Source organism: Phymastichus coffea, unplaced genomic scaffold (assembly GCF_024137745.1).
Source record: "Phymastichus coffea isolate CEN01 unplaced genomic scaffold, Cenicafe_Pcof_1.1 PCOF00015, whole genome shotgun sequence".
Taxonomy (NCBI): Eukaryota; Metazoa; Arthropoda; class Insecta; order Hymenoptera; family Eulophidae; genus Phymastichus; species Phymastichus coffea.
Genome location: NW_026706826.1, coordinates 4891755 through 4911995, shown reverse-complemented (window position 1 = coordinate 4911995; position 20241 = coordinate 4891755). Strand labels below are relative to the sequence as shown.

At 34.6% G+C, this 20241-nt stretch overlaps 1 protein-coding gene across 6 annotated transcripts in view; it reads right to left on the bottom strand.

Moving 5' to 3' along the window:
- LOC131675031 (protein lingerer) overlaps positions 1 to 20241 on the bottom strand; it is a 796131-nt gene that overhangs the window by 148203 nt on the left and 627687 nt on the right. For all 6 annotated transcript variants that reach the window (XM_058953839.1, XM_058953842.1, XM_058953845.1 and 3 more), the window contains one exon: positions 6282 to 6491. In XM_058953839.1, coding sequence (XP_058809822.1) covers positions 6282 to 6491 — 210 coding nt within the window. The remainder of the gene's footprint in view (positions 1 to 6281; positions 6492 to 20241) is intronic.

The window sequence follows — 20241 nt, the reverse complement described above, 5'->3', positions numbered from 1 at the left end:
AATGAAATAATAACAATAATAATAACATGAAACAAAAAATAATCAGTCGCTACAAAAAATCATAATTTCTTATCATCTTTTACTTTACGAAATCTCGCAATACTAGTTAAATAAATATTTACAGCAAAATTGATAGTACTAGTTAATAGTAACAATATATGTAGACACAATTTCAAATTTTTGCTAAAGAATTACAGATATTATCTGTAGATAGATTCTCCAGTCGGTTTTGAGTGAATTCTAAATATGTTATTATTTAAATAATTTTCAATTTGTCGAGTGTATTCTACAGCTACATACTCTTTCAATAATTACGAAGGTTTTGTTATTCCAAATGCTTTTTCAAGTGATAATATCAGGATTCAAATTAGAATCCACTTTATTTTATAAAATATTTATTCTCCATATTATTTATAGTTTTCAAAGCACTAACAAGAAAGGTACCCCAACCTGAACTCACCGATTTTGATAATTCTTGTATATGTTGTAGTACATTAAAAAAGCAACAGATTGGTATTCCTTTTATCGGCGGAAAAATATATTTAAGGGATGAAATCCACCCACAAAGTTCACCCTCAAAATCATTTTTTTCAAATAATTTTTCTTCCAGTCAATATTTTTTAGTAACACTAAGTGGATAATAATCCTTATAAAAAGTAAAACAAACTCTGGTATGTTTGACTTTTGGGGGTTGCAAGCCCTATTTTTAATACACAAAAAATTGAAAAATTGACATCATTCTCTGCAGGAAAAATTTTCAAAATAGTGTAATTATAACCAAATTTTTATATTTATAAAGAAAATAGAAAAAATAAGTTTATGTTTTTCAGCATTTTTAATAAAAAATATTTTTAGAGGGTAAAGCTACCCCTATTAATGAAAATTAGAACTTTCGATATTAAAATTATTTAAAAGTGAATTTTTTAATTTTTACTACTTTATAGATATTGTAATAATAAAAATATTCTGAAAACACATTTAAATGGTGAAATCTACCTTTAAAGTTCACCCCCAAAAACAGATTTTTTAAATAGCTTTTTTCCTAACCAATATTTTTTAGTAAAACCAAGTGGGTAATATTACTTATCGAAAGCATAACAAATTTTGATGACATTGACTTTTAGGAGGTTGCAATCCCTATTTTTGATAAGTGAAAAATTGAAAAATTGACATGAATTTTCGAAAAATAGTTTAGTTTTGAGCAGATGTTTATGTTTTGAAAGAAAATAGAAAAATAAAATCCTTCAATTTCTGAATTATCAATAACAAATAATTGGCGAGGGTAAAAATACTCTTATTAATAAAAATTCGTAATTAATGAGTAGATAATGCGAAAGTTTTAAATAAATTTTCTAATTTTCAGTACTCGATGGCCGTCGCCATACTAAAAATGTTAGAAAGAAGAGAATAATCTAATTATTATTATAATATTATTTTAACTTTTTCAAACGCGAAGGGTCAAATATTAAATTTTGAATAATTATAATAATAATGGAATAATAATGTAGGAATAATAATAATAATAATGAAGGAAATAACATTCGTTTGTTTATTAGTAATGTAGAATATTATAGTATGATAAAACGTTTGTGTACAAAAGGTTTTTCAATTATCTGATTTAATTTAACACATAGAAAATAAATATCAAAACTGAACCAAATGAAACGATGTTATTAAATTCTCTAATTTTATTCATATGTTGAAAGTGGGAATTGAGAATACTTACAATTAAGAAAACAAGATAAAAATACTATCAAATGAAATGTGTTATCTGTCCTATATATATCGTACAAGTTTTTGTAAACATAAGATATCAGTTGGAATTCCATGTCTTTACTGGATGGACGTGATTCGGAGAGGTAAATAATTTCTTCATTATTTTCAAATTTAAATTTATAAAATAATTTATTCTTAATTCCTGTTTGATCAAAAAGGTAAGAAAATTCGAATGTTTATTTTTCATTCCATTAACACAGTCTATTCACAAAAGTAATTAATGCAATTGCAGTAATTCATCATAAGAGTCAATCCTTTAAACGTAACAATTTATTGCTGGTATACTTTCAAACATTGGAATTACCGATTAATAGCCAACTACTTATCAAGAAAATCAATTAGCGGAAAAAATAAAAAATATTTTACTAGATTCGATGGATGAATTTCACGATATAGAAATAATTTCAGCAGAAACGTTAGATTTCCAGGAGTAATACAAGGATCCTGATGCACAAATTATCGAGGACGATATAATGTATCATTTTTCTCCTCCTATAGAATTTCCACCAAATTAGTGTAAAGAAGATAGAGAAGATTTATCTTTTGATTATAAAGAAACAGCAGTGAATTATTGGCGAAGTGGAAATTAAAAAAATTTAAATATTGAGAGTGTGAAAAGAAAATTACACAGTCAGCCAAGGTGGTACATACAGAGAAAAAATTGCCCGAATTTGTGATTATGTATTACAAAATTTTAAATCTGCTGTTGACGCTGGTTTTATTGTGCATGATCAAGATTTGCGTCGTTGGGCATTAGACGCAAAAAAGGATTTAGAATTTGAAGATTTTAGGTTTAAAGGTTCAAAACATTGGCTAGCAAGATTTAAAATTGCTCACAGAATTGTATTAAGAAAAATTAACATATCGTTATCCGAAAAACTTTCGAAAGTAGTACAGAACTAGAGAAACAAGCTCTTATATTTGTTACCAATGTGAAGAAAGCTATTCAAGAAATTGGAATTCATAATACATATAATATATACGACACACAGCTATACTATAAAACCTCTAATATCAGGTAAAGAAAAACTTTTGTCACCTCTCTTTTTAGTTTTAAAGGAAGAATCTGGCCAGTTTAGACCAATTGTAGAATCCAAATTGTTCAAATCTCAAAATGTATACGTAGAAGCATCTAAATCTGGAAAATTAACTTCAGGTAAGTAATAATTAAACATAATTTAAAAATAATAGAATGCTGGTAGAAAAATGTTGAACAAATTCTTTTATTGCAGATCTTTTTAAAATTTGGTTGAAGAACATTTTTCATACAAATATTGGTCCTACCAGTATATTGCTGCTAGATTCTTGGAATGGTCACTGCGAAAAAGTAATTGAAGAAACTAGACCAGAAAATAAGATCGTTAATGTTGTGAAAATTCTAACTGGAACTATAGGAAAAATCCAATAATTAGATGTATACGGATTGCGAGTGTGGAAAAACTTTGTTCGACGTTTTTCATATAACGTTATTTTAATGGATTACGATATGAATTTATATTCGAGAAATAATATTATTAGGCTTCAGTCATTGGTTTATAACGAATTTTCATCACCAGGATATTTTAAACTTTTCATCCACTGGTTGATTTCAGTTTCAGGGATTCTTAGAGTTTAAAAAGCGAAATCTAAGGCTACCAATATACTGTAATTAAATGTTGTGGCTAGTGTACAAAGTCCCTATGTTTCAAACATTTTTTTGATGATTATCATTACTGTTCGAACTTTAACAAATAAAAAATGTTGTGACGGTAAACGTCGAATTAGCGCTAATAGCCTAACTTAGTGGCTGCCTGCGGGGGCAGCACTTACCAGTAGACGAAAAATGTAATGAGGGAATTCGGTACGCGACGAGGCGGAACGCGCGCGATTGAAAACGAACCAGTGAAGGATCAGCCATCGACACGCTTAGCCGAAAGTGCGGAATCAGCTACCGATACGAGCTAAAAGTCGAGGATTAGAACTCGATCGCAGAGCTGCGCTACCAAGACTCTTGAGATTTCCCGAGCTTTTCCGGAGTGCCGATACGAGCCGAGTCGGAGCTGCAATAGCGGTGCCTCCGCCTGCCTGAAAAACGTGTGTGAGAGTGCGCGTGTGAGGAGTTTCGCCAGCGAGGGCGAAACCGAAAACGCAAGTTTCCTCGTATTAAAGACAGACTTTCCCGCAACGAGAGTGCGAACTGTTTCTTTCGTTCTTCGTACGACTGCAAAAAAAAAGGTAAGCTGGCCAGCTTAATTTCGTGGTCGCGATATAATTGCTACATGACTAATCCCTCGATTCGACAAAAAGCGTGCATGTAACATCTCGGCAAACAAAGAGCGGCGAGCGATCCGACACTGCATGTTGTTGTCGTGCGCGCGGCATGTAAACATAAACACGCGGGCCGAATACGATGTAATGTTAAAAGATAATAAAAGTTCTCGTATGTGATATTAACAGTACTTTCGAAGTGTTCTTTTCGTATTTGTAGATAGTTGGTTGACAGACACCCGTTCCCTCCTGCTCTCCGATTTTCGTATTTAACATAGGTAATTACGTGCGCTTTTCGATACGATTACGCGGATAAATTAATTAAACGGAATACCCACCCCGTTACATGGCGCCCAACGTAAAAGAACCTATGGTGTTTATGATTGTTCAAAACACCAGTTCTTAACATTAACCTTACGCCCAGTCAACCAGCGACTTACGTGGCAATCAAGTGTTGTTGTGCACACTTAGTATTGAAGGCCACAATAGTAAACATAGCCTGTTAGTGAGCTTGCGAAGGCCCGCCGCGGCGAGAAATTGTAAACAGTAGCTGTAAGCGCGTGCGAGTGCGACCGAACGACTCTTAGATAAGCGTAAACACCAATAAGTTTTGAAAGTTGCCGCAAATCAATAATATTGTACCCGTTGGCCCGGGGAAAACTAACACCGGCAACTTTCAAACATAAGAAACTCAAATTGATAATTTTATTTGATATCGTGTTGCCTCAACGTAAATGTGTTTTTTTTAAATATTATTAGCTGCGGTTATTGGTGATTACGCGCAACGCTCATTATGATATTTTAGATACTAACCAACACAGCCGCGCCAAGAAACAGTTAGTGCGCCTGATAGGCAGGATCATTATATTGCGCAATAACGAGCAAAGAGTCTTTCGGCAAATACACTATTAAACGCCCTTGATCGAGCCTAGTGTCGGCTAATAAAATCTAAATTTTTACTTGCGTACGGATTTTTAGTGCAGCACTCGCACTCGCACCACGCATAGCAAACGTGTAAATTTTGCGTGAAATTAGCCGCAAGACAACTAACAGAAGAAAATGGACCGCACTCAAAAAGAGGTAGAAAACTGGGTGTTGACGCTCCAGGAGGAGGAAATCAACGAGTACCTCGAACACCTGGAGCTTAAAACAAGCGAGAACAAGCTCTCGAGAGCTGGATGACTGCAAAACTGTTTGAAAGCTATAAATAATATGGAGAAGAAATATTTTATAAAATAAAGTGGATTCTAATTTGAATCCTGATATTATCACTTGAAAATCATTTAGAATAACAAAACCTTCGCAATTATTGAAAGAATATGTAGCTGTAGAATACACTCGACAAATTGAAAATTATTTAAATAATGACATCTTTAGAATTCACTTAAAACCGACTGGAGAATCCATCTACAGATAATATTTGTAATTCTTTAGCAAAAATTGAAAAAGTGTCTACATATATTGTTACTATTGACTAGTAGTTGTCAGTTGTCTCTAACTAGTAGTGAGTTGATTTTCTGCTCGTATCTGTTTTTCTTCCACTGTAAAGGTGGCATATCTTTTTTTCTTCGTACGGGACATGAATACCGCTTCTGTTTTTTCAGCCTGGGGTCTTGTAGGCTTAACTCACCACAATCATGGGAGACGGTAGTGACATTTTCTACTTCTGTTGTGAACAAACTGATCATCGGAAGAGAAAGCGAAATAATAGGTCACGATTAGTCTAGCAACATATAGATAGCGCTAAGCGCCAGACTATGGGAACAAAAGAGTCCTCCTAATTTACCGAAAAGTAGTAGGTAGAGCGCGGTCATCTCACCCGAAGCAGAGAAACGTAGAATTCGAGGTCGAGTCTGTCTAGAGGATGACGGAACGATGCGAAGAGAAAATGACACCGACGTCTCCGCTGCGAAAAAATACCTAGCAACGGTTCCCACGGGAGATACAGGCAGAAGAGAGAGAGGTAGGAGTTTAGTAGGTAGACGAGTTAGGTCAGTCCCGCATACGACGAGCCACCTAAAGTAGAGTAAGAAACTTTCTTTGCTGATATAAGAAATTTGAAAATTTTCCTTTACTACCGCCATCCGGCATGACGCCATATGGTGTCAGACCATGATCGGCCCACATATACTATTACTTAAGAAATATTTATATGAAAAATTTCGAGAAAGTTACACGTTTTCAGTAGGAAAAATACCGGCTATCAAAAGGTTAATCAAACAAAAAAAGATGGATTTAATTTATTCCGAAATACTTACTTGCTGTGATATAGTAGAAGGTACCGGAGATGCATTACTATCAGTTCTAGCAAATCTACCATCATTTATACTTGTATATTGTGCTTGAACAGTTTGAACACCTTGAACACTCTGTACTCCAGACAGAGTATCACTTCTGCTGCTACCAAGGCTTGTAACAGGTCCTGTTGTCTGATAACTTAATGCAGCATCGTAGTAACCAGTAGTAGGCTGTAATGCCAGAAAAAGTTCAGTTACATAGTACATATGCTTATATATAGACAATGTTCAATTAAGCTATATTGAGACATCTTAAATTTATTATTCTAAACGTGTTATTAATTTGAAACTTTGCAATATGTTCTCTTATTGAATTTAGAACTATTTAAGTTTTTAAGACGAACGGTTGATTTTTTCCAATTATTAAAATTTTTCATACTATGATTTAAAAAATTTTTTTCCATGTTTAGCCATCAATTCTTAAACAATTTATAATGTAACTAGATATTTTTGTATAATCTTTTGATATTTATATTCTAAATGCCGGTAATTACTTAATATCATGACACAGAACAGAGTGGTACAAAAATTGATAGATCTGTAGCTAGAATATAAGAAAAAAATACTTAAGAAGATAAAGGCGAAAAACTGATAGAATAATCCATATTGAAGAATTTAAATATGACACCTCGTTATTCAATAATAGTTTACATAAATTATTTGGTTTTACGAGCTCATCGCAAAATTAAGACAATAAAATAAATCACTTTTATTCATTTAGTTCACTATAATTCATAAGATTCTAAATGAAATTTTAAAAGTTAGTAGGCGTTTCGTCCTTACTGTTGGACTAGTGTCCTCAGTGTGGGTCCAACAGTATTTCTTAGATGCCGAGCTGCTAGATAGTGCATGGCCAAGTACGTAAGAGGCTTCTACTGATTTCATCTAAATATGAAAGTCTTCTACCAGAAATTTTCTCAACGGAATGCCGAGTTCCGAAAATTAACATATGACGGCTCGTTATTTAATAATGAATTACAAAAATTATTCGGTCTTGCAAGCTCTCAATAAAAATTGAGACTATGAAATGAATCACTACCACTAATTTAGCTCAATCTTGTTCATGAGATTCTAAATAAGTTTTCAAAAGTTAGTAGATATGAATGAAATAAGTAGCGGCCTTTTACATATTTGACTGTGCAGCACCTAGCTAGGTGTCTAATGAAGACTGTTTAATCCTTACTGAGGAATCTAATCAAATAGTAAGGATGAAATGCCTATTAAGTTTTGAAATCTCATTTAGAATCTTCTAAACCAAAGCAAGTGAAGTAAGTGGTCGTGATTCATTTCAATATTAAAAATCTCGTTAGGAGCATCAAAATTATAAAAATAATAAGATAAAAAAAACTGATTCTATTAGACATCAAGCTAACTATAAAAAATAACTTCGTCAATTAAAAGATAAAGTCTATCATTAATAAACAATAATCCATTAATATTTTAAATGAAAAGGCCAGTACTTGTAATAAAATTATAAATCGCAAATGAATTAATATAGAAAATATAAATCACGCAAAAAACTAATGCATTAAAATTGTATTGAATCAATGTTCAAGCGTTCACCGATCAATAACCCAATAACCCAAAGAGAAAAAACATCAGGTATTAAAAAATGTGAAAATTGTAAGTTTGTTGAATCAGAGTCTTAATTAGTAAATATGATAATAAAGAGAATCAGAAATTATATCTCCAAAATATAAAATGGAAATAGAGGGTTATATTGTGACTTGGACGAGAGTAGACGTGTCTTGTGTGAGTGCTGAATATAGGCCGATTCTGGAGAGAAGGAGAGCAGGAAGTGAAGAGAAAAGTGGAGAAAAGGTGCAGGAGGAGTGGAAGGGCGTTCGGAGAAGAGAAAAAGAGAACGAGATAAAGGGTGAAGGAAGAAAGGTGAAAAAGAAATAAAGGGAGAAAGGATAGGTTAGGGTAGATAAGACAGAAGGCGGGAAAAGAGGAGCGTAGGAGAGGGGCATAAAGGCGAAGACAGAGGGAATAAGAGAGAAAGTTAAGGCGGGAGCAAGGCGGGGAATAGGAATAGGAAACAGGAACGAGATGTTTACAACACCAGGAACAGCGAGAGAGAGGGACGGTAAAGGGGATAAGAGGAAGGCAAAGGGGGTGAGAGGTAGAGAGAGCGAAGAGGGCATGAGAGGGGGAAACAAGGAAGAAGTGAGACAGGCGAAAAGGTACAAAAGTGAAAGCGAGGGGAGTGAAACAGAGGGGGACGAAGGGAATGAAATGGACAGAACATTGATAGGGGTGGGGGAGAGTAAAGGAGAAGACAATGCATTTGAAAGAGTACTAGCAGAAATGAGAGAGCTGAGAAGAGAGGGGAAGAAAGAGAAAGAGGAACTGCTAAATGAAATGATGAGACGAATGGAAGAGGCGGAGAAAAAAAGAGAGGCAAAATGGGAGAGAGGTTTGGAAAAACTTAGAGAAGAATTAGAGAAAGATAGAGAGGAAAGGAAAAAAGAGAAAAGAGAAGAAAAAAGAAGACAAGAGAAGTGGGAAGAAAGAATGAAAGGATTGGAAGAAGAGATGAATAAGATGAAAAAATACATGGAAGGAAGAGAGACAAGGGTAGAAGAAAAAAGAGTAGATAATAGGGAAGAAATGGATCACATGAAGGAGAGGATGGATAGAGAAAGTAGGGTAAATAATATAATTGTTACAGATCTGGAGAGAGAACTAAAATGGGAAAAAAAAGGAGACACAGAGGAATGGTTAAAGGCCAGAATGGGAATAAAGGGGGAAATAATAAGCCTAAGGAGCATAGGAGGACCAGAAATAAAACAGAGACAGGAAGGGATAGAGTATAGAAGGAAGAGGATGTGGCAAATAAAGTGTGCCTCATGGGAGCAAAAGGAGGGAATAATGAAGAAAAAAAGTAAATGAGGGGAGAAAAAAATATATATAGATCACGACTGGACGTAGAAACAAAGGAAAATAAGAGAGGAGGTAAGAAGAAAAGCAAGAGAATTGAAAAATAAGGGTAAGGAAGTTAAAATATGGCACAACGGGCTAAGAGCAGGGGAGGAAGAGTGGAGGTGGAACGAGAGAGAAGAGAGATCGACAAAGAAAGGAATGGAGGGGTTTCGGAAATAAAGGGGGGAGAGGAGAGAAGAGAGAAGAGGTGAAGGGAAGGAAAACAGTTAAAATGTTATTTTGGAATGTGGCGGGAATAAAGAGCTTGGAAGAAGAGGACTGGAAATATATTAGAAATTTTGATATAGTAGGACTTACGGAGACATGGGTGAAAAGTGAAGAAGCAGAAATAGGAATAGGAAGAAATCTGAATGGGTATAACATTGAATGGAGGGACTCGAGAAGGGAAGGAAAAAGGGGTAGGGAGATAGGGGGTGGACTGATGGCAGTAAGAGAAAGACAAGAGAGAATAAAGGTAAAATGGAAGGAAGAAAGGACAGAAGAAGTCATAGTAGGGGAAATAGAGATAGAGAGAGAGAAATGCACGGTTGCATCAGTCTACATGCAGCACAAGAAAAAAGAAAATTATGAGTACCTAACCGAAGAAATAGAGGAAAATAGAGGAAAAATATTAATAATAGGAGGAGACTTTAACGCTAGAACAGGAGGCGAAGGAAGAGAATGGGACAGCGAAGGACAGATAGGAGAAATAAAAACAAAGGATAGTATGATAAACGCAGAAGGGGAAGAGATGGTAAAATGGCTAGGAGAGACGGGATTAGTGATTATGAATGGGAAAAAAGAAGGAGATGAAGAAGGAGAAATTACATATATAGGAGCGAGAGGGATGTCGACAATTGACTACATAATAGGAAACATAGGAGGGGAAGAGAGAGTGAAGAAAATGCAAATGGGAGAGAGAACTAAATCGGATCACCTACCAGTAGAAGTGGAACTAGAAAACAGGGTTGAAGAAGAAGAAAGGTTAAGAGAAGACTGGAGCGAAGAAGGAATAAAAGAGTATCACAGATGGATAGGAGCAGTAGAAGGAACGGAAAAATGGGAAGAGATAAAAATCAGAGTGCAGAACGCTGTAACAAAAAAGAAAATAAGAAGTAAAAAAGGAACAAGGAAAAGCTGGTGGAGAGAAGAATGTAAGGTAAAAAGAGACAAGGTAATGAATGCTCTGAAAGAACTAAGAAGAGGAACTGGGGATAGAAGCAGATACTTAGAAGCAAAGAGGGAGTACAGAGAGGAAATAAGAAAGGCAAAAGAAGAGGAAGGAAGGAAAGTGGCGGAGGAAATAAACAAAGATAGAACGAGAAGGAAATTTTGGGAAAAAGTGAGCGGAGGAAAGAAAAAAAGAACAAAAATAGACAAAAAAATAAGTAATGAGGAATGGCTAAAACACTTCAAGAAGCAGCTAGGAGAAAAAGAAAAGGACTACAATCAAAAAGAAGAAAGAGAAGAATGGGAAAAAGGTGAAAAAGAGGAGGGAGGGGAAATAAAAGTAGGGGAGGTAGTAGAAGTGATAAAGAGAATGAAAAAGAAAAAAGCATCAGGAGAAGATGGGATTGTAAATGAAGCGTGGATGGCAGGGACAGAAAGCCTAATAAAAGACCTGACAAAATGTCTAAATGGAGTATGGAACGGAGAAGGATTCCCGAAGGAATGGAGAAAGGGAATAATAATACCAGTCTACAAGAAAGGAAAAAAAGAAGAAGTAAGTAATTACAGGGGTATAACGCTGATGGACACAGATTACAAGATATATGCAGAAATAGTAAGGAAAAGACTAGATAGAGAGATAGAAGAAAAAGGAATACTAAGCGATACACAAATGGGATTCAGACTAAAAAGAGGAACAACAGATGCAATATACGTGCTGAAAACGGCAATAGGAAAAGAAATCAGGAAAAAAGGTGGGAAATTGTTTGTCTTCTTCGCTGATATGAAAGCAGCGTTTGACAGGATAAGAAGAAAGAAGATATGGGAAATAATGAAGGAAAAAGAAATAGATAAAAGGATCAGAAGAAGTATAGAAGAAATATATAAAGAAACAGGATGCAGATTAAAAATTAGAGGAGAGATAATAGGGGAATTCGACACAGAAAAGGGAGTGAGGCAAGGGTGCCCGCTGAGCACCACGCTATTTAATCTTGCCTTTGCGGAGTTAGAAGAGAAAATGAGTAAAATTCAGGAAGGAGGAGTGGTAATAGGAAGAAAGAAAATCTGGACGATAGGATATGCGGATGATATAGTAATGTTGGCAAAAAATGAAAATGGGATGAAAGAGATGCTGAAAAAACTAAGGATATTTTTAGAGGAAAGAGGGTTGGAATTAAATGTAGAAAAGTCAAAAATGATGAAATGTAAGAAAGGAGGAGGAAGAGGAAAGGAAGAAAGTTTTGAGTGGATAGGAAAGAAAATTGAAATGGTAAAAGAATATAACTATCTGGGATTCACAATAAACAAAAATAATGGGAATAAGAGACATATAAAGAAAACAGAAGGTAAAATAAATATGGGACTAGGAAAAGTATGGGGGTTGGGAGAAAGATTATTTAAAGAAAATTGGAAGCTAAGGATGATGTTATTTGACGCGTTAATGAAAAGCGTGATAATGTATGGAGCAGAAATATGGGGGTGGAAAAGATACGAGGAAATAGAAAGACTACAAATGAAATATATAAAATGGGTACTGGGTTTGGACAGAAACACACCGAGTTATCTGATAAAATGGGAAACAGGAAGAAAAGAAATAAAAGAAAAAGCAATAGAGAGAGCGATGAGATATGAAAATAAAATAAAAGAAAAGAGGGATGGAACAATAAAGAAAGAAGCATGGAGAGAAATGAAGAGAAACGAAAAGAAAAGAGAAGAAAGAAATGAAAAAAAAGGAGAGAGAGAAGAAAGACTAGGGGAAAGTAAAAAATACAGAGAGAGAGAAGAAGGAGACGATGAAAGAGAAGAGTTCTGGGAAGAAGTAAGAGAAGAATTGAAGAAAAAAGAAGAAAAAGAAATGGAAGACAAGATGGAAGAATCAAGATATATAAGAGAGTGGAAGGGGATAAGGGAGGAAATGAAGAAGAGTAGACTAATAGAAATACAAAATGAAGGGAAAATAAGAGGGCTACAGATAAGAGAGAGGTTTAGGTTAGGGAACGAGACAAGAGGGTGTAGGTACTGGGAAAAAGATGAAAATAGGAAATGTAGATTATGCCAAAAAGAAGAGGAAGACTGGAAACACATAGTAGAAAAATGCGAAATGACAAGAAAAGAAGGAGAAAAGTGGGAAGAAATAATGGTTGGGAGCAAAGAAAAAATAGCGTGGATGAGGGAACTAAAGTGGAAAAGAAGAAGAAAAGAAGAAGAAAAAGAGAAAGAAAAAGAAAAGTGAAAAGAGAGAAGAAAGAAAACGGTAAGAGAGAACCGTAGTAAGCATGAGTGAAAGCAGAGGGAGCGGAGGATATCGCAGTAAAGGTGTAAAAGCCCTAATACGGACAGATGAAAGAAGAGGAAAAGGAAGCGCAAAAAAAAAATACTAACTCAACGAAACACAATCACACACATATACAACACAAAACACTAACAAAGAAACAAGACACGTCACTCAATAAAATTGAAATGTATACTGTAAATAATCATTGTAACATTATGTTGAATAAACTCAATATATATATAAAATGGAAATAAACGATGAAGGAATAAAGGTAATAGTAATGATCTAAGTTTATAGTAATTTATTAGTTGTCGCAAATTTAGAAAAAGTTTATATATTTTGCTAATAAAGTTAGAAATACATTTTACATCCAACAGTAATAAATTAAGTAATGTTGATTATGATTTTGACCAAGTTTTGTCAAACTTATCTATAAAAATTTGAGATCAAGTTCAACAAAATTATTTGTAAGGATGCCGCACTTGTATCAGACTCAATGTTTATAACTAGTTTAGTTAGCTAAATAGCCCTGAAATTTAAACGACGATAATCCAGTTGAATTTTTTTATAAATTTGAATTATTCTAGCTTATAGATACAGATATCTCATTTAACTTTAAATAAAACTGTCACGGTTCATCTCACATCACAGTTATCCGACAGTTAGGTCAATATTAATTTTGATCTGCAGCTTCATAACAAGCTACAAAAAATGTAACAAACGTGATTTGCTGGCAAGAGGAAAGCTCAAATTTAATTGTAATCTAACATTGTTTTTTTATGAACAATAGTTAATTTAAAGATTATATAACATTTCTCAAGAGAACCCCCTAACCCGACTTCACCGATTGTAATATTCATTTGATATATTGTAGATCATAGAAAAATAAATAACACGTGTTTTTTTATTTGGTGGAAAAACACTTCGAGGGGATGGAATTCGCCTTCAAAATTAACTCTCAAAAATAAATTTTGCAATTTACCTCAAATTCTAAATAATATTTTACAACGAAATAAATTTCATTTCACTTCTCATGTAAATGCCAAATTAGTGCATTAAGTTCCGATCATAAGGGATGCAACTCTTATTATTTTTATTGAAAACTCTGCCATTATTGTGGCTAACTTTACGAAAAAAATTTTTAATTGAGCCAAAAAAAACTGAAAAAATTATTATCGCCGATTAATAAATAATAAAGTTGATTCGTTAGAGATGATTTTTGGAAACACCCTGGAAATAAAACAAAAAAATTACCCCATAAAAGGGTTTTCCAAGTTAAAAGCAAATTTTGATGCAAATTCACTGATCTTGGATCTTGTTTTTCAGTCATTTAACAATCACAAAATCAGCCGAACTGAAAAATTGCTTTGTAAACAAAGGTACGCTGTGCGTGAACAATACGTTTGGCAGATGTCAGCAAACAACCTATAGGGTTATGAGGTGTCTCTGTTGACATTCATGCCCCGCAGAGGTAGCTCGAACCCTATGGTGCGGAGATATAAAGGTAGACCTGATATTTCCTGGATAGAACTTGTATACGTCCTGCTCACACACTTTTTAACGCACTCACTAGTACTGCGCGCTACTAGTATATGTAGTCGTATGTATGTTTCGTATATAAATATAGTCAAATGTACACTATATTTCAACAATACGAAAACGATGCGTATAGTGTTTTATACATGTGTGTATGTGTGACTGTGTGCGTGCGAGCATACGTGCGTGTGTTGTAATTGCACTAACAATGATTATGCTTTATAAGATCAAATAAAGGTAATTATCATTGAATAAGTTGGAGAGAAGTCATAATGACATTAACAAAAATTTTAACTACAAATTTATACATGTATTAACTTCTTAAAATCTATAAACTCCTACTTATATGTTGATAAGTTTAACCCCTTTTTCTGGATGACCGTAACAGGGAAGAAATATGTAGTTATATATTCATTTGTTTTAGCGCTGCAAGATGAAAAATTATAAAGTTTATATTAAAATTATAAGTACCTTAGTCGTAAAAAAATTAATCAATAGTATAGTTAAAATGAATGAGTCACATTTTTCAAATCGCTCAACTGTAACATCTTCAAGATATTATTTTCATTTTGTGAATTCTTAGATAAATTTTTCATAAAAAGAATTATTTCAGTTTTAAAACATTGTCAGATTAACTTTCCCATTATTATTCCATCTCAAAATATTTTATTTTGTCAAAAGATTAGTAGATATGCAACATACTGTATCAGCTGTCGCACTCCCATTAAGAACGATGCTTCCGAATTGCACTCGCCCTAATAAACGTCCAGTCGCTTATGTGAAAATAAAGTTATTGAATAGGACTTCTAGATTTACTGAAAACTATGAAAGGTAGCCGATCTACAACTGCGTCGTCTTCTCGTATTTTATAGTGCGATGCGAACGTTTACTCGAAAATCGGCCGGCTAGCGCATGATTCGTCGGTCTGGTTCAGAATCTTGAAGCGCACTAGAGTCAGCATGCTTGTTTGCGATTGCGTCGCTGAAATATATGAGTTTTTCTTGCACTTATCTTGGTTTCTTGACAAGAAAATACAAAGATAAATGCACAATAATAAATAGACGGAAAAAATAGGTAAATAATAAATAAATAATGATAATAAATAATACATTAATAATAGTATATATATATATACGAGGGTGGTCCGATAAGTACTTAGCCACTCTCGCAAAAGAAATATTCTATCACGTAGTACAACCTTCTCAATGGTTTCTGTCAAGATTTCAGCCGGATCGGAGTTGTAGTTTATTTTTGAGAGCGTGTGAAAGCAAGTGTGTCCGTTGATTTTTGAAAAATGGAAAAAACGCAGTATCGGTCGGTGATTCGATTCTTGTTTTTGGAAGGGAAATCTCGCAGCAAAATCAAAAAGCGCTTGGATGCTATGTACGGTGACTTTTCTCCTTCGATGGCGACCGTCAAAAATTGGTTTAACGAGTTTCAAAGTGGTCGTACGTCGATTTTTGAAGAGTCACGTCCAGGTGCTCCGGAAACGGTTACCACGGAGGATAACATGATAAAAATTCACGATCTCGTATTGGCAAATCGACGATTGAAGGTGCGCGAGATAGCTAAGATCGTAGGCATCTCAAAAGACCGCGTGGGTCATGTCCTGCATGAAATTTTGGGCATGAGAAAGTTGTCAGCGCGATGGGTGCCGCGTTTGCTCACTCCGGACAACAAGGGCAACAGTGAGACAACTTCAGAGCAATGTCTGACGCTGTTTAAGCGCAATCCGCAGGAGTATCTGCGTCGTTTCGTGACAGTCGACAAAACATGGATCCAATGGTATAGACCAGAGATCAAGGAACAGTCGAAACAGTGGACTTTACACGGCAAAAGTGCTCCGAAGAAGGAGAAGACTGCCCCATCGGCCGGAAAGGTGATGGCCACCGTTTTCTGGGATTCACAAGGTGTGATCTACATCGATTACCTGGAGATGGGCAAAACAGTCACAGGGCTGTACTATGCCGAATTATTGGGCCGATTCGACGTCGAATTACAGAAAAAACGGCCCCATTTGGCGAAGAAAAAAGTGTTCTTCCACCGTGACAACACACCGGCTCACACCTCCACCGTCGCCATGGCCAAATTGGTCGAATTAGGCTACGAACTGCTGCCCCATCCACCGTCTTCTCCAGATTTAGCCCCGTGCGACTTCTTTTTGTTTCCAAACTTGAAAAAGTCACTCGCCGGGCAGAAATTTGAGTCGAATGAGGAGGTAATCGCTGCCACGGAAGCCTACTTTTCAGACCTCGAGGAAACGTATTTTTCAGACGGGTTAAAGAAGTTGGAGCATCGCTGGGCCAAGTGTATCGAACTAAAAAGAGACTATGTTGAAAAATAAAACGCCACTTTTCCAAAATTTTCGTTTTTCTTTTGTAGGCTAAGTACTTATCGGACCACCCTCGTACATATACGTAGGTTAGGAAGGTCGGTGGAACAGTGTGGACGTGTCTTGGCTGTGAGTGCGAGTTTTGGTGAGAAAGTTAAAGAGGAAAAGTGTTTGAGGAGAGAAATATAGGTGAAAAGAGCGTGAAGCCGGAAGAGGAGTGGAGTAGAGAAAGAGAGGCTAGGAGAAGAGCAGGAAACAGCAGAGAGAGATAGATAGATAGATAAGAATTTATTTACCGTGATGGCAAAACATAGAATACAATAATATATAAATATATACAGTAATTGTCACAGCTTTAGTTTACATTATGCCGTACCGGCATCACATTTCATCACAGTTCGATTACAATTTTAGTTCCTCAGTCAATAAATAAAATTATGCTTGTAGTTATTACATTAACCCATTAAAGCCCACGCTAAGACTGGTTGAGATAGCGACAAACAAACTGTGCTATCTTTTGCATAAGTGAAAAATAAAATATACGTATTTTTTTTATGTTATTTTCAATTGTTTATAACAAATTATTTAAACAAATTACAAAAAAATTCATAATTATCAAAATCTAAATGCGGGAATCGATTCTGGGGATAAAATTGAGATGAAAACCTATATAACACTTTTTTGTCAGAGTTCAATTTGATATCTTTATGTAGAAATAAACTATTGACAAATAAGTGTTTTCATTCTCACACATGGTATCTGGAATCATATCAGTATTTTTTACTGATAAATTTTGAGATCTTATATTGTAATTGGATAAGTTTATTTCATTTCGTAAATCCTTCCGTGTTAGAGATCACGTTTGAGTGGCGGGCTAACGGTTGAAAACATTTATACATTGGATCTATTCTTTGAAATAATAATTTCGGAAAACTTTTAGTTTTTATTTTGTTCTAAATTGGTAACGTTACTGATAATGCCGAGACGGAGAATTAGCGATCTACCAAATTTAGTTGAAGATTCTGATAGTGATGAAGGTCAACATATTGATATAGCATTCATTCCTAATGAATATGAAAGTTCAGATGGAGATTCGGACGGTGATCCAAATGAAGATACATTATCAAATGAATTACCATCAGGTTCTTACGAACATGTTAAAAGTACATACACAAGTACTCAGAAATTGTTGGAACCGAATCATAAGTACAGTTAGAAAAATGATGCTTTGAATGATATTTCTCCGCATGTCGAGAGCAACTTCAATATTTCACCTATTTCATCATTGCAATCCAAAAATGCTTTTGAGTTGTTTGAGGTTTTCTTTTCGAAATCAATGAAAAACCATATCATTGAAGCCACTTCTGAAAATCATTTTGATTTATGTATGGATGATCTAGAAAAATTTATTACAATCATAATGATTACTATCTTCAATTCTAGAAAAAGTATTCGTGATTACTGGTCAAAAAAGCGAATACTTCAGTGTCCAGTAATTGCGGAACTTATGTCTAGAAATAATTTCGTTGCCATAAAAAAGAACATACGATTCTATAAACTTCAAGAAACTGATCAAAATGATAAAGTCTGGAAGGTTAGAACTCTGTATGATATGTTTCGTGAGAATTGTATGCAATTTAGTTTCTTTGACTATAATTTATCAATAGATGAGATAATGGTAAAATACTTTGGTAGGTTTGGTATCAAGCAATGTATAAGGAATAAACCCATTAGATTTGGAATAAAAGAATGGGCAGTCTGTTCTTCTGATGGGTATATATATGATCTTGATATTTACACTGGTAAATCAGGAATCGATGAACGAAATCCTTTAGTTGCCGTTGGTTTAGGGTCTAGAGTGGTGATAAAGTTACTTTCGAATTTATTAGAAAAAACACAGAGAGAAGAACTGAAAAAGTATCATATTTATTTTGACAACTTTTTCACAAACCCAGATCTTATGATTCATTTGAAAAAAAATGGTTTATCGGCGACAGGAACTGTTCGGCATAATCGTGTGAAAGTGAAAGTCGAAATGCCAAAAAAAGCTAAAAGAGGATACACTATTTCAATGCATGAAGTGAATTCAAAATTGAATTATATTACAGTTATGGACTCAAAGCCAGTATCGATTCTCTCTTCGAAATATGGAAATGAACCAAAAGTTGAAATGCAGAGATGGCAGGAATCATCGAAAAAATCTATTCTTTTTCCTCATTGTTTCTCTATGTATAATGAACACATGGGTGGCGTCGATCTACATGATCAACACTGTAATGCTTTGATGCCTACAATTCGAAGTAAGAAATGGACATGGTGCCTTGTATTACGGCTCATCCAAGCATCCTTAGCAAACGCTACAGTGATTTACAATAAGTTACATCCAGACGAAAGAAAAGGTTCCAAAGATATTGTTCAAGAAGTTTGTGAATATTATATTGACAAGTTATCTTCCAAACGTCCCCCCAAACGACAGAAACAGAGTGAAACTTCATCCCAAGAACACGTGATGAAACATGGGAGTCTTAGGAAATGTGGAATTTCAACATGTCGGACAAGAACGGAATGGTATTGTGAGAAATGTTCTATGCCTGTCTGCAAAAGTCATAAAGAAGGACATGGCAATGAACAATAATTCAATCCCACCGATTATATTTACAATAATTCATGCCAATATTGATGGATAAATACAATAATTAGCTTCATTTTATACGATTTTTTGAAACACTCAGGAGGCCGAATGTTTCTTCCTTCATTACAATAACTAATTGGCCTCTGACAGAAAAGTGTTATATAGGTTTTCGTCTAAACTTTACCCCCAGAATCGATTTCCGCATTCAGATTTTGAAAATTATAAATTTTTTTATAATTTGTTTAAATAGTTTGTTATAAACAATTGCAAATGACATAAGAAAAAATATATATATTTTATTTTTCACTTATGCAAAGGATAGCACAGTTTATTTTTTGCTATTCCAGATAGATTTTGCTTGGGACTTGACATGGTCACTTTTTCTCCCCAACATGCAATTGTTTATTCCTACGTTACACTAACAAATTGAATTCTGACAAAAAAGTGTTATATAGGTTTTCGTCTTGATTTCACCTCCAGAATCGATTCCCGCATTTAGATTTTGATAATTATGAATTTTTTTGTAATTTGTTTAAATAATTTGTTATAAACAATTGAAAATAACATAAAAAAAATACGTATATTTTATTTTTCACTTATGCAAAAGATAGCACAGTTTGTTTGTCGCTATCTCAACCAGTCTTAGCGTGGGCTTTAATGGGTTAAAATAAATAGACTAGGATTTGACTAGTTCACAGTTCGATATTCCAGAGGAAACAATAATTCTTATCACTACAGTCTAGCTTGCTTATAACTAGTAATGCAGTCAAAAGTTTAGGCTAGTTTTCGTCATACAGACACAAAACAGCACAAAAAATAAATAAATAAATATAATTCACTACAACACGAAAATAAATAACTGTACAAACATTTATACAGTAATCTAATACAAATAAAAATACTCCAGAGGTACCACCCTACGCCCTCAATGACGCAAAGTATTCGCGCGCCCCCCTCTTAAAGCTGCTAAGCGACGGCGCGTGCCGCAGGTCAGATGGAAGAGTGTTCCAGAGATGGGCACCCATCACCTGGAAAGACCTGCGAGCCGTCTCCG